The sequence below is a fragment of the Spodoptera frugiperda genome, chromosome 9 (assembly GCF_023101765.2).
Source record: "Spodoptera frugiperda isolate SF20-4 chromosome 9, AGI-APGP_CSIRO_Sfru_2.0, whole genome shotgun sequence".
Taxonomy (NCBI): Eukaryota; Metazoa; Arthropoda; class Insecta; order Lepidoptera; family Noctuidae; genus Spodoptera; species Spodoptera frugiperda.
In genome coordinates, this window is record NC_064220.1 from 7045679 (window position 1) to 7061575 (window position 15897).

Here is a 15897-nt window from a genome sequence, read left to right on the forward strand (position 1 = left end):
CCCCATGGGAGACAGGCGTGAGGTTATGTATGTATGTATGTTTTTATTTTACACCAGTAGGTAATGTTATTGAACAAAATAAACCTTACCTAACTTAAGAAATTTAAGTCCTAAGTAAGGTTTTAAAATATCTTAATGTTGTATTGTTAGGTGAACTCCATGCATTGCATGTGCAATGTTTCATAAGAATCAGTAAGAAGTTAACATAACATAAATATTTAATAGTTTCTGCACATCGGTTGCAATTACAGTGGCTGCCCATACGCCAGCGCAGGGAGCAAAGGGCGCTTACCACACATTTCTCCTTCCTCGATTCACCTTCTTCGCCTAGCTATCTATCCTCTCTCTTTCAATACACGTGCGCCAACCACAGCAAATATCTACGCTCTTCTAATAACCGTCTCCTTCAGTGTCCTACGCATCACACAAAACTTCTTCATTCTTCTTTTTTTATCCAATCTATCTTGCTGTGGAACGCGCTCCCCACCGATGTCAGGATGCTGTCTACTCGAGTAACGTTCAAGCGGAGAGTTCGGGAGCTTCTTCTGAAGAGGTTGTCAGAGTCTTCATCATGATCCTCACTATAAGTAGTATGTATATATTATATGTAAATAGTATATATAATGTTATTATGTAGGATTATTATTATAAATATATATTTGTGTAAGTAAGCATTTCTATTTTTCCATCTGAGCTTTTCCGTATTTACTTGCTCCATGCACCTACCACTGGTTTTTCATTGCACCACCTAAAGGTTTGGCTGGTAGAAAATGCCTAAGGCATTAAGCCCACCTATGTACACATTCATGTGCATGAAGAGTAAAATAAATAAATAAAATATACAGGGTCAAGCTAATAAAAACCAATTCATTAAAATTAATTAATAATTTGAAAAAGAGTAACCATGGAGTTTCTTGCCCGTTCTTCTCCATAGGAAACTACACTTTGGAAGGTGGCAACTAGCTTCTTGACAATTCAAAGGTGCCTGTAAATGGTCTAATTGAAATAAATGCTTTGACTTTGAATCGTGAATATTAAAATTACAGTTGCATAATGATGCATCATCAAAAGTCAAAACACTGCCATAACAATTAAGTAAAATTCTACAAGTAAAATAAATACCAACCTTTTTGCATGGCATGTCTTTCAAAGCTGTGTACATGCTTCGAAGATGATGCATACAATAAGTGTTCATGTTGATATTGTGATTCGATACCTAAAAGAAAACACACCACAGTATTTTAGCATTTTGAAATTAAATATTACACTTAAAACTTTTTACTGAAAATAAATTAAGAAATATATACCTGTCGACAACAATGGTTTTGTCGCATTGGTAACATCCTTCATTGGCTTTCTTTCAACATTTGTATATTTAGTGTGTGGTAATGATAACCAAGCTGAAAAAAAAAGTAAATTAAATTAACGGCGATGTAATCCGACTAGTACATAGACATAAAATACTGGGATGAGACAACGTTAACCATGCTTCAGCAACCGAGCGGTTAAGATATATGTTGCAGGTAAACAGAATTTAACATTTTACAAAATACCTGGCTGATTGATAGATTAAAGCTTTATTCACTAAAGTAGCATACAACAGAAATTACTTAATTACTTGATTGTCACCTAAGTTTCGAGTGCTCTGATCAGTTAAAAACATATCTAAGAATGACAACATTTTACAAACCTGGCATATTTAAGGTTGGCACTGCTATATTGCTGATTCTATTATTGCGACATCTAGGGTAAACTGTACAATGATTGGCACCTTAAGGTATTTTCGCCATGATTTTCGGATCTAAAATTAAACTATAGGTCAAAAATAAATTAATCCTACATAAAATGTTTCTATAGTATGAATATTATGAAATAAAAATGCATAAATTTATTTTTGTAACGTACTTTTTATTAAAATTTAAAAAACTTAGACGTTCCCCTAAAAGTACAGTCATTGGCACTATAGGTACAGTCATTATCATTTAAAATCAGTCATTGGCACTTAATATTTATTGACTTTATCGTTAATTATTTCTTAAACAAAATAAAAAAAAAACACTAAAAACGTAAAAAAAATAAAACTAAGAAACATCAGTCTTATTTAAAACAATTATAAACAACACTATAAATTCTTAATTTTTGGTATAAAAATTAATATTGCTTAAATCTAACATGAGGTAGGTATTTGTATTGCTTAAAGACTAAGCATCAGAATTATCATCTGAATTAGGATTATCATTTTTGTGTAAGAAATCTGACAATTCTATTTCATTCCTAAAAGTTTCCCTTCGTTGCAGAACTTTCTTCATAGGCAAAGGAAGCATAAAGTCTTTTATTTTAGTCACAGTATGGGGAAATGTGATGTTATCTAAATTACTGTGTTGTGCTGTATTATCATGACGATCTGGTTTGTTAAATTGTACTTGTGACTCGATTATGATCTTTGGAGCATGTGTAAAACTCTTACGATTTTCATCATCTTCTAATGATTCTTCATTTTGTTTAATAGTCTTAATTTTAGTGTTCCGTTTTGCAGTTTCCTTTTTATTAGATGCGCTGGTTTTATTTTTTGTCTTATTTTCTTCTCTGATACGTTTCCGTTCCTGTTTTTCGTTTTCTTTTTTTTCTTTTTCGTCTATTTTATTTTTTTCTATCTCTAGCCATTTATTACTAGTCAATACAAATACAGGCTTCTTTTCAGTTAACTTGTTACCTTTTCGTACAGGAGTCTTTGGCCATATTAAACTGCTCTTCAAATTTTCTTTTTCGGGAGTGAAATCTATTTTATTGTTGCTTACAGGAAGAGATGTTACATTTTGGCCAGATATGGTAGATTCATCGGAGCTTTTGGGAAAATCTAATTGTTGGTCAACATACGTATTTTCATTTGTGTATGATATATTTTCATGGTCTGCAGTAAGTTCGAACTCGCCAAAATTGTGTTGTGAGTCGGATAAATTAACATTCAAGTCTATATTGTTAATTTGCAATGAATTTGATTCGTCTCCCTTAATATTTTCAATGCCAGTTAAATCATCTGATAAATTTTTCATGAGTATGGGAAAGTCAGGGTCTTGACTGCAATTTTCAATAGAGTTTGATACAATATCAACATTTTTTAAGTTTCCTAAATCCTCCAAACTCTCATCTAAAATGACCGGAATATCATCTATTGGAACCCAGGAATCGTCAATTAGAAAAGATTTTTTCTGTATGTGTTCTATTTCTTGGTCAACTATATCAGCAGATTCGGTTTTCAAATAATTGTAAACTTTTACCAAAGCATTTTGAAACGGGTTCTTTATCACACAATCCGGGCGAAGATTTTTTAAAATTGATGGTCCTACTATTTCTTGAAACTTTTTTAATGTCATGGTATGTGTTTGATGTTCAGAATTTAATTGAAGATTAGTCGTACTGGTACAATTTTTCCCGAGACATTTTGAAAAGTCGATAGCATTTGGATTCCATGGACAGAGACCGCAGGATTTAAAACCATTGACAATGGAAGATGGTTTAATATAATTGTCTAAAGCTGCAGATAAAATGGGACCAAAATCAATTTTTGTCAAAGTTTTAGTCAAATTGTTGCGTCGCCAGTTCAAGACGCTTTTTTTCCAAGCATTTTTCATGGGCTTAAACGCCGAAACGTCTGCAGGCTGAAGTATCCGTGTGGCATTAGGATAAAGAGCTATTAAAATGATTCCCTTTTCTTTACATGACTCACTCAAATCATAATTCATATGGCTTTTATGCCCATCCACAAATAAAATAATAGGAAACTGAATTTTGTTTTCGACGAGGTATGGATATAATACGTTGTGGATGTACTGATAAAACAAATTTTTATTCATCCACCCGTTATCTGATAAACCTGTGGCGACACATTGACAAGTGACAAGTGACAGATGACAGAAGTCGCACATAGACTATCGACGAGCAAATCAACGGATGACGTCACAAATACCCTGCATCGCACATACGATGTTTACATGCGAATTAACATGGATAGAAAATCCCAACGAACAACAGTTGGGCAGAAAGCCCGCCAGGCTGATCACCTCGCCTGGTCGGAGGATCCTCCTTTTCTTAGGGAACTTTACTCTCTGTTCCCTAAAGTGGTGACCCCGACGTGATTGAAACCAACCTTCACGGAGCAGATCAGCACCGTCATCCTCATCGCCATCTCCGTCACCCATCACTTCTCCGCTGAGCGGTAATCAAGTCGCAGCCAATCAGCATCCTCGGCCTCATCAGGGACCACCACACGCTACATCCAAGATATGCAGCCTGGTTCTTCCCTACGGCCTCTTCAGCGTCTAGGCACAGCACTCTCTGCACACGGTCTGAGGACGTCTTCCTCCCGTCAACGCAGATGCCAGCCACTACGCACCTACCCTCGCAGCATCTATTCCCCGACTCACCGTGGGACACTGCGAGCTTCACTACTCCGACTCACTGGAGTATCACCCTGCACCGCTCACCCGACTCACTGGGTATTCAGCGGCACAGTTCCGACTCACTGGAACTAGGGAATTTCTACACTGGCTCTGGCACCGCTCATCTCAAGCATCGACAGCCGTCTCAACAGGATCGGCCTCCGGTCTTGGGGGAGTGATGTGGCGACACATTGACAAGTAACAAGTGACAGATGACAGAAGTGTCACATAGACTATCGACGAGCAAATCAACGGATGACGTCATAAAATATCCTGCATCGCACATACGATGTTTACATGCGAATTAACACGGATAGAAAATCCCAACGAACAACAGTTGGGCAGAAAGCCCGCCAGGCCGATCACCTCGCCTGGTCGGAGGATCCTCCTTTGCTTAGGGAACTTTACTCTCTGTTCCCTAAAACATGACTAACATTTAGATAAAGTTCGTGAAATATAGCTAAAATATGTATTATAGGTAGATATTATTATTTTTTTGATCATGCCTGGCGGGTGCTACATTGGTGACCCCGAACGAGCACGATGGCGGAGAACAAAGGGCACTCGACGCAAGATGGCGGCCTACCAGCAGCGGAAAGTTTTCGCGTCGGAGTACGCGTACCACCTTTCAACCCCGAGAAGCCTGGTCTATGGTTTCACCAGATGGAAGCCCAGTTCGTCCTGGCTAATATCAAGTCGGACGAAACTAAATTCTTCTACGTGATCGGCCACCTAGACCCACAATATGCAGACGACGTAGAGGATATTATCGCCCACCCTCCAGCGACCGACAAATATACGAAGCTCAAAAGCGAGCTCATCAAGAGACTTTCGGCGTCGCGGGAGAAGAAAGTCATGCAGCTTCTCAGGCACGAGGAGCTAGGCGACAGGAAGCCGTCGCAATTCTACCGGCACCTCCTCAACCTGGCTGGCCCAGGTGTTCCAGAGGAGTTCCTGAGGACCATCTGGACGAGCCGTCTACCCGCAAGTACTCAAGCCATTGTGGCGTCACAGTCGAAGAGGGATCTGGCTGAGCTGGCTGAGTTGGCGGACCGGATCCATGATGTCGTCGGCATCCAGGTGGGATCTACGGCAGCCATCACCACAGCTGCAACCTCTCCAGGCCATGCAGGTAACAGCGCGCAATCCGAGATTGCTGCGCTGACAAAGCAAGTGGCAATGTTGGCGGAACGAGTGGAACGATTGTCCCGGCCAAGGGGTAGATCCGGCAGTCGTACGCGTCAACGTTCCAGGTCAGGCAACAGATCGGCGTCCAGCTATAAAACGTCCCCGCTCTGCTGGTACCACAAAAACTTTGGGGAACGCGCAAGGAAATGTATAAAGCCGTGCGACTACCCTACTTCGGGAAATGTGCGGGGCAATCAGTGATGGCGGCCGATGATTGTCCAAGTGCGGGTCGCTTATTCGTCACCGATCAAAGGTCAAAGGTGCAGTTTTTGGTCGACACTGGCAGCGACCTCTGTGTCTACCCCCGATCGGCACTTTCTCGACGAGTACAGAAGACCAATTTCCAGTTATGTGCCGCTAACGGAACGCCGATACACACATACGGCTATATTAATGTATCACTCAATTTAGGCTTGCGCCGTGACTTTGTCTGGCGATTTATTGTTGCTGACGTAACAAAGGCGATAATAGGCGTGGATTTTTTATGTTTTTATAATTTAGCTGTCGATTGCAGGAACCAACGCCTCATCGACAACTATACAACGCTCTCCACCCCGGCTTCGTCTGCGCGTCGCTCTGATGACGTCTCGTCGGTTAAAGTAAGTCTTGGTGAGTCCGCATACACGCACATACTACGGGAATTTCCCGACGTCACTCGTCCATCAGGCATACACCGCACACCCAAACACCAGACAGTACATCACATCCGCACTACTCCTGGACCACCAGTAGCCTGTTCACCCCGCAGACTGGCCCCCGACAAACTGAAAATCGCCAGGGAGGAGTTTGACGCCATGATCAAGTGTGGCACTTGTCGTCCGTCAGAATCACCCTGGTCTTCACCTCTACATCTGGCTCCGAAGAAGAACGACGGTTGGCGCCCCTGCGGCGATTATAGGATGCTGAACGCACGGACCATCGCAGACCAGTACCCTATCCGACACATCCACGACTTCGCCCACAGCCTGTCTGGCTGTACCGTCTTTTCACAGATTGACCTGGTGAAAGCGTACAACCAGATTCCAGTCCATCCAGACAACATCCCGAAGACTGCGATCACCACGCCGTTCGGTCTTTTCGAATTTCCATACATGACGTTCGGACTTCGAAATGCCGCACAGACGTTTCAGCGCTTCGTGGATGAAATGCTCAGGGGGCTGGACTTCACGTACGCATACCTGGACGACTTCCTGGTCTTCTCTAAAGACCATAAGACCCACGAAGTCCACCTGCGTCAGCTTTTCACCAGGCTCAAGGAATACGGTATGGTCATCAACAGCTCAAAGTGTGCCTTTGGTGTTTCAGAGGTAAACTTTCTGGGATATCATATTTCAGCCCAGGGTACCAAGCCCCTGCCTTCAAAAGTCGAAGCCGTACAAAACTTTCCCGCTCCTAAGACCGTAAGAGAGCTACGGAGATTCCTTGGGATGCTCAATTTTTATCGTAGATTCATTCCCGAGGCAGCTACGCATCAAGCACCCCTGAACGCTCTCCTTACTGGCTCAGTAAAGGGTTCACACCCTGTACATTTTACAGCAGAGGAACATACAGCTTTTCAGAACTGCAAGAACAGCCTATGCCAAGCAGCATTACTGGCCCATCCTGATTGCAACGCAAAGATGGCGTTGGTCACGGATGCGTCAGACAAAGCCATCGGAGCAGTCCTGCAGCAGCTGAACGAGGGAGCATGGGAGCCACTCGCATTCTTCTCACGCAAGTTGACTCCAGCACAGGTAAAGTACTCTCCTTACGATCGAGAGTTGCTCGCCATTTACGAGAGTGTCAAGTACTTTAGACATATGTTAGAGGCTCGTCATTTCGTCATTTTCACTGACCACAAGCCTATCACATATGCCTACCACACTCGTAAAGAAAACAGTTCTCCCCGGCAATCACGTCACCTGGACTTTATTGCCCAGTTCACAACCGACATTCGACACATTTCAGGGAAGAATAATGTCGTGGCGGACACCCTTTCACGCGTGGAGGAGATTACTCAACCTGTGCACGCCGAGAGGATCGCCGCTGCTCAACTTGAGGACCCTGAACTGAAGCAACTCCTAGCTGGTGAGACTTCCTTACGCCTACAGCAAGTTAGGATCCCAGGTGCAACTTGCCAATTATATTGCGACGTCAGCACCTCAACGCCGAGACCTTTTGTGCCCAAGGAATTGCGCAGGTCAGTTTTTGCAAGCCTGCACTCCTTGAGTCACCCAGGTTCCAAGGCATCTGCAAGGCTGGTCGCAGACCGCTACGTTTGGCCTGGAGTTAGGAAGGACTGTCGCGAGTGGGTTCGTTCCTGCTTGGAATGTCAACGTGCGAAAATCACACGTCACGTCTCTGCTCCAATAGGCAACTTCAAACTACCTTCATCAAGGTTTGCCTTCATCCACATTGATCTCGTAGGTCCATTGCCACTGTGTCAAGGGTACCGATTTTGTCTCACCGCCGTCGATCGCTTTACGCGATGGCCTGAGGCAATACCGATAGCAGACATAACTGCTGAAACAGTGGCAAAGGCTCTACTGAGTGGGTGGATAGCCCGTTTCGGCTGCCCATCCGATATCGTAACCGATAGAGGTAGGCAGTTCGAATCAGAGCTCTTTAAATGTTTGTCTGGTATTGCTGGGTTCCGACACCGCAAAACCACAGCCTACCATCCAGCCTGTAACGGATTGGTGGAGAGATTCCACCGTCAACTCAAGGCTGCTATAACCTGCCACGCCAGTGTCAGTTGGGTGGAATCTCTTCCACTAGTCTTACTAGGCGTTCGCAGCGCTTATAAAGAAGACGCACAAGCCTCTGTCGCCGAACTAGTCTACGGTCAACCACTGCGCCTTCCAGGTGAATTTTTTGACCCGCAGACGGATGAGACTGTCGACACAGCAGACTATTTGTCCAGGCTCAGAAGTTTGGTTAGGCAACTGCGACCATCACCAGCTGCCAGGCACAACAAAAACAAGTTTTTTATATTTAAAAATTTACCTACCTCATCACACGTTTTCCTTAGGGACTGCACTGCTGGTGGTTTCAAACCGGCATACTCTGGCCCTCACAAGGTCATCGAGCGAGGGGACAAGGTCTACAAGATTGTGGTATACGGGAAAGAGGTTACAGTATCGATAGACCGCCTTAAGCCGGCCTTCATACTACGTGACCCAGACACACCATACACACCACCTACCACAATAACTCATCACAACAACAACACTCATCACGACACTACAAACACGGATAACCGGAACTTGCCCGACCCTGACGGTGGCGTCGTCAAAGCGACGCGGTCAGGCCGCCGTGTTAAATTTCCCGACTATTATCGCCCTTGACGGGCTCTGGAGGGGGGTGATGTAGTGACCCACTACATATTTTATGTTTGTAGCTTACATCATTAAAGTTATTTGAAATTATATAAATTAGTACAACAAATAAAATGTAACTCAAATATAAACAATATGTTAACATTATATAAAATCAATATTATTATTATATAGAATCAAAACTATGTACAATAAAATTGTCAAATTAAATATTTACATACAAGCAGACACGGACAAACTTTTCTTAGTTAATAGTTATCGGCGAGCGCCACAGCGCCAGTGCACGCGCACCCCGCGTGCTGTGGTGCGAGCGAGACCGCGCAGTCGCGCCGGAGCGCGCGATGTGCGAACGAGACAGCACGAGTGCACCGGACCACGCGCGGCCCGCGTGATGCGCACCGGGGCATGAGCAACCCGCGCGCCGCGCCGGACGACGACTCAGTCTGCTTGACGCCTCTGCCTAGACTACTAGCTAGCTTTGCCTTATATAACCTCGCCGCGCTTTAATAACACTAGGCAACACTCAAAATTTCCCGGGGAAAATTCATACCGTATTTTATTGATAATCATACACCTAATACCAGAAAAATAATAATATATTTCAGTCACGTATAGGAATGGAGATTTTAACATTTTTGTAAAAAATCACGTTTTTTATTAGTTTTGGAGGGTAGCTCTAAATTCTTCTTAGTAACGATCACAATAATATTTTGTAGTGTCAGTATACATTGATTTCTTTCGCCATGTCTCGCTTTTGTGTTAATTCTCCGGATTTATTTTGTTTTATTTTCACCGAAGAGTAAAAAAAAACCCATAACGCCGTTAAGTAATTACGAAGTGTTATCGTGCATATTTTGGTTTAGACGTTCGCAACCAAGATAAATATTGGGTGCCACACATGTGTTGCTTCTCATGCCACAAGAATTTGACAAACTGGTTTAATGGAAAACCAACAAAGATGCCTTTTGGTCAACCTATGATTTGGCGAGAACCTAAGGATCATGTAAGTGACTGTTATTTTTGTCTCACAGATGTCAAAGGATTTTCTAAGAAATCTAAGCACACAGTAAGGTACGCAGAGGTGTCTTCCGTAACAAAACCAATACCACATTCAGAAGATCTTCCAGTACCTAACCCACCAAGTCACGTTGAATCCTCAAGTAACACTTCTAGTTCTGATGATGAATGTGAAGACTTTCAAGTGGCAAGTACATCTAAAGCACCACATTTGATCAGCCAATCTGAGCTTGACGATCTTTTTAGAGACTTACCTAAGGAAAAATCTGAAATATATGGTTCAAGATTAAAGCAATGGATTTGTTCAAGTCACGGAAATTTTTTTGGGAAATAAACGATCGCCTCAATATGAAAGCCTTATAAACCAATTGTTACATGCTTATAAACAACTGGGGTGCAATATGTCATTAAAAATACACTTTCTTCATTCACACCTTAATTTTTTTAAAGAAAATCTAGGCGCAGTGAGTGATGAGCACGGTGAGCGCTTTCACCAAGAAATTGCCTCAATGGAAAAGCGTTATCAGGGAAAATGGACCACTGCAATGCTTGCAGACTACTGCTGGTTTTTAATTAGAGAGACACCAACCTCTTCTTATAACAGGCACGCCAAAAGAACAAAAACTAGTTTATTTTTCAAGTCTAAATAATATTTTACTTTAAAATAATAACAAAAAATTGTTAAAACTAAAAATAAATTTCTCTTAAAAGCTATACGTGACTGAGATGTTTTATTTACTGTTCTAAGTTCTCTATACCATGGCCTTTCCGAATCACACAATCAGATCTCTGGGAATTTTTTTTTTATTTTTTTTGTTGCCTAGTGTAATTATATGTATTTAATTCAGTGCTTTCTATCGCTTTATCTATTTGTTCTCGCCTGTATAATTCTTCACTCCTTCTAAAACTGTACTGGTAGTGTGTCGAACTCCTAAGTCTGTATAAGACAATAAACGTTATAATACCGCTACCGTGTGGGACTTTTACTGCTTATCCACTTCAATACCCGCAAGTCATCCTCCACTACCTACATTGGTGACCCCGACGTGATTGAAACCAACCTTCACGGAGCAGATCAGCACCGTCATCCTTATCGCCACCTCCCTCACCCATCACTTCTCCGCTGAGCGGTAATCAAGTCGCAGCCAACCAGCATCCTCGGCCTCATCAGGGACCACCACACGCTACATCGAAGATATGCAGCCTGGTTCTTCCCTACGGCCTCATCAGCGTCTAGGCACAGCACTCTGCACACGGTCTGAGGACGCCTTCCTCCCGTCAACGCAGACGCCAGCCACTACGCACCTACCCTCGCAGCATCAATTCCCCGACTCACCGTGGGACACTGCGAGCTTCACTACTCCGACTCACTGGAGTATCACCCTGCACCGCTCACCCGACTCACTGGGCATTCAGCGGCACAGTTCCGACTCACTGGAACTAGGGTCATTCTACACTGGCTCTGGCACCGCTCATCTCAAGCATCGACAACCGTCTCAACAGGATCGACCTCCGGTCTTGGGGGGGAGTGATGTGGCGACACATTGACAAGTGACAAATGACAGATGACAGAAGTCGCACATAGACTATCGACGAGCAAATCAACGGATGACGTCACAAATACCCTGCATCGCACATACGATGTTTACATGCGAATTAACATGGATAGAAAATCCCAACGAACAACAGTTGGGCAGAAAGCCCGCCAGGCTGATCACCTCGCCTGGTCGGAGGATCCTCCTTTTCTTAGGGAACTTTACTCTCTGTTCCCTAAAGCCCCAGTGCGATGGAACTGAGTTTCTGATGTCAGCACGCATTCTTTTAAGCGGGTATATCACCATGGGCGGAGTAGTTTTACCACTGGCAGAAAATGTAAACATAACAGTTAAACAAGATTTCGCCTGCGCGTGATCCACTTCGTAAACGTTTTTACATCCTTTTTCTGCCAATACCTTGGTGTTTTTTGGGCATAGCTGAAAATTTGTTTCGTCTCCATTATAAACACGAGAGGCGTCGCTTAATATGTCAAAATACCCATTATCTTTTAAATACCTTTCAATTTGTTGAAACCACTGTCTAATATTGGTTTCCGAGACATTAGCGCTAGCAGATGTGACAGCTTCAGCCGTCCTGTGTGTTAATTCAGGATGTCGTTTTAAAAAAAGACGATACCAGCCATCGCCAGGTTTGTTATTGACGAAGTTATTTGGTCTAGGGTTCCTCGATAAAAATTGTTCCACACTTAACAAAATGTCTTCTTTACGTTTAGGAAACCCTTTTCTACTGGAGGAAATAACCCATTCCACTAACGTTTTCTCTTCTTCTTCTGTAAGAATTGTAGTTGGTCCTGGCCTAGACTTAATAAATTTTGAACAAAGTCTAAATTGTAAGGTAGGACGTGGCACACCGAACTTTAACGCTGCAGTTTTTTTAGGCATTCCATTATTTACTGCCGCAATAGCTTTAATTATATCTTCTTCCGTGTATTTTTTTTGAATAATTACAGCCTTCCTTTACCTTTGGCATGGTGAATTATTCTGAAATCGTAAATCAACAGTGAATCATTCATTGGCATTAACTAAACGTTGGCATCCTATACGCGATTGTAATGATTGGCACCAGAAAGATTTCTTAGTGATTGGCCCCTATCTAGTACAGTGATTGGCAGTGCCAAAAATTAGAATGGAAGTGAGTTTATAAAAATATTAAATAATTTCACGTACACTTACTCAATCTGATTACTTTGATAACTTAACTTGAACTCAAAAATATTAGAACTGCAATTTAATGATTGGCATAGGTGTCAATAAATTATACAGTAGTGAAAACGAATATACTAGTCATTGGCACCTATTTATTTGAGGTTATAATAGAGAAAAAGTTAAATAAAGTTCATTAAACCAAAGTTTAACTCATATCTAATCGTATTTCATCACAACATAATACAATATCTAAATAAATTAACAAGTAAGAAGCGTTTATAGTTACCTTGTCTCATGTTAGATTAATCAAAAATATGTCGTCGACAAGCACCAACACGTGCTGCTGAGAAAAGACAGTTTTGCCAGTGTTACCAGGTAAAGTTTTCCAAAACCTACCGTTGAAATCAGATAATGTTGCCATATAAGAATGTAAAAATAAAATGGTAATAAGTTATTTACTAGTCCTGTTCTTAATATTCATTTTAAAAGAACAAAGTGCCAATGACTGATGAAGTGCCAACAATAGTACAGTTTACCCTATACTTTTCTTCAAAATGTGAGTGACACACACGGCGATACTTATAGATGCGCTCATTTTCAAGGCCCACAATATCACCTCCAATTTTATACAACCATGTATTGAAGCGTTGTCGGTCTCTTTCCATGTTCGGAAACCCATGAAGGACTTGGTGCATCCCTAAAATGAAAATGTAAAACTGTGATTGGGACAATTCTTTAACACTAGTTACCTATGTAGGTAGACAATAATAATAATATTTTTTATTTCAAGTAACTAAGACTTACAAAGGTTGTTACAAAAAACTTATGATAAATAATATATTATAATATAGACGATAGATCACTGTTGAGATCGTATTGTTATGTGTATTGCAGTGGTAAGATAGAACTTTTATTTTCTACCAAATACTTTTGCTATATTTTGATGTTTGATGATAACAATGTTTTTTTATATAGGTCGGAGTGCAGGGAGGGGCTCTAGGGTCTCCACGTAGTACTTATGTTGTAGGTACACTGTACACGGTTCCTTAGCAGGGAAGATGTTATCCCGACTTATAAGTAGATACCTAGGTACTAGAAAAGAATTGATTAGCTAAACTTCAATTGACATACCTCCGCTTTCTTTGCATCCAGGGACACAGCAGTGCTTATCTGATGACATATCGGTAGCTTCGAGTAGATAGATCGGCAATCACAAAAACTACGAGTCCTGTCTCAACGTTCACAAACAACACAGCACAGAGTCCTATCTCAACTTTCACAAAATCGGAGTATTCGATTTTCTGGTCACAGAGGAATTTACCGGAGGATCTATAATAGCTCAACTCAACGGCAAATCTTGGAAAAAACACAGAAAATCAACGAAATCGTAAACCGGCGTAAACGCAAGCGACGCTATCCGAAATACGACAGACATTTTTTTGGTGTTGCCAGTATTGATTTTACGAATATTACCGAATCTAAAAATCCTACTACTCGGAAAAATTAGCAAAGTAATATTTTGTTATTAATGTCGCATTTTATTTGGCAATGGAGATCCATTTGTTATTTGCTACTAACATTGTTCAAATTTAATTTCTCATTAATATAAAGAACAACAATTTTATTCGTCATAGTAGTTTTAAAAACTACTAATTTGGTAGCGCGAGCCGATCACATTTGCTGGTGTCATTTGTGTTTAGCGACATCTAGCGGAATCACTATACTGAATCAAGCTCACTACAGCCATCTGTTTTTTCTAGTGAACAACGGAGTATTATAATGCTATTACGTAAAAAATACCCCAGATCTTTAAATTTTCAAGGTATTTGCTGTACTTCGTAATTCTGCACCTTTATATCAGACTGATTTCCCGACCCGTAGTACTAAGATTGTGCCACCTGTTGCTGTCCGTACCTCGGCACACTTCTATTTCATATCTAGATACCATCTTGTCGTATGTGTTCTCCATAATATGACCTAGCCTGTTTAATTTAGTAAATATCTAAAGATACTTTTATTAAATCACTTTGTGTGAGCTGGGGAAAATCATTTAAGTTATGATTTTGCACATGTATTCTTGTGAATTCAGCCCTATGTCGGTTTACATTATTTCGAATTACATAATAGCCTAAATCATTTACTCTATTCATATTCTCATTGATTATTTGTAAAATATCCCCAGCATCAACACGATTTGTAATGGGAGGTATTGAATAGTGAGGCAGCCACCTCAAATTCTGTCATTAACCTCTCGTATGCCGGGCGACAATGCGTACCGAAGGCGCTGTTTGCCGCGGAAAATAGTACGCGCGCGGCAGTCCGTGTTAATATTTCAGAAATATATGTAAAGAAAACTATAGTTTCCTTTATTTGAATTTACGCGCGCATATAGCAACTCTTTGGTAGTTTAGAGTTTTTAAGAAAGAGTAAACTGTGACGGTCATGACGCACGCCTTTTGTTAATGTCAAATAAGAAAAATTTCTCTTTACAAAGAATAAGTTAATATCTAATTTTAAATAAAATAAGAAATCGACACCGGAATAATAACATTTAATGTCGTTTCTTTGATTTACAGGTATGTAAGTTAATGTTTGTTTGATTTGTTTCATGATTTGTTTCTTAGATTAACTGAAATAAAGCTTTGATTTACAGAGAAACTCAATGTGTTTAATTGACGGTGCCGTATATCAAGCCACTATAAAATAATATTATAAAACGACATTAACTGTCACAAAAATGGAGAAACTAAAATTTACTTTTCAAATTAAACCAACAGTGGACGGAAAGTCAAACTTCATTGCCATAACCTCAATTGCCACACTAGATGACAAAGTTTACCTGGTTCCTGAAGAGTATCAAGCAATATCACTTCATAAACATATTCAAGCCACGAAAACATATGTTACATTAAAAAGTACATTGAAAAAGAGATATCAAACTAGAAATGTTTGGATAAAAACAACAGAAGAAATTTTAAAAACATATGTCGATGAGGCTGGAAACATGATTTTTCAGGACCAATTTATAAAAAGAAAAGAAGATAGTAAACCGGTTAGAGAAAAATGTAATATCTGTGATAAATTGAATAAAGGAGCCCGCTACCACCCAGAAGATTCTTGTTGGTTCAAACCAAAATTGAATACGGAAAAAGATAAAAAACAGATAAAACTTATCAATAATTCAGAGTTGGAATGTGAATTGCAGTACGAAGACCAAAAAAACTAATAGTGCCG

The 15897-nt window shown here is 40.9% G+C and overlaps 1 protein-coding gene across 1 annotated transcript; it reads right to left on the reverse strand.

The window, feature by feature from the left end:
- Nucleotides 1-194: 194 nt before the first annotated feature.
- Nucleotides 195-13931, reverse strand: LOC118281139 (uncharacterized). The gene is made up of 6 exons (XM_050695888.1): nucleotides 13795-13931; nucleotides 13201-13360; nucleotides 1691-1743; nucleotides 1308-1400; nucleotides 1127-1216; nucleotides 195-581 (listed from the first exon to the last, which is right to left on the reverse strand). The coding sequence occupies exons 1-6, from the start codon at nucleotides 13841-13843 to the stop codon at nucleotides 520-522; spliced, it is 507 nt and encodes a 168-aa protein (XP_050551845.1). The 5' UTR covers nucleotides 13844-13931; the 3' UTR covers nucleotides 195-519.
- Between the last annotated feature and the right edge of the window lie 1966 nt (nucleotides 13932-15897).

What these genes read in the sequence shown, in the direction of transcription:
- LOC118281139 (XM_050695888.1), bottom strand. Translation starts at nt 13,843, where the DNA reads ATGTCATCAGATAAGCACTGCTGTGTCCCTGGATGCAAAGAAAGCGGA. An exon ending in AAAACCATTGTTGTCGACAG is followed by an intron (nt 1,217 to 1,307) that starts GTATATATTTCT and finishes GTTTTCTTTTAG; the next exon opens with GTATCGAATCACAATATCAA. An exon ending in AAGACATGCCATGCAAAAAG is followed by an intron (nt 582 to 1,126) that starts GTTGGTATTTAT and finishes TACTACTTATAG; the next exon opens with TGAGGATCATGATGAAGACT.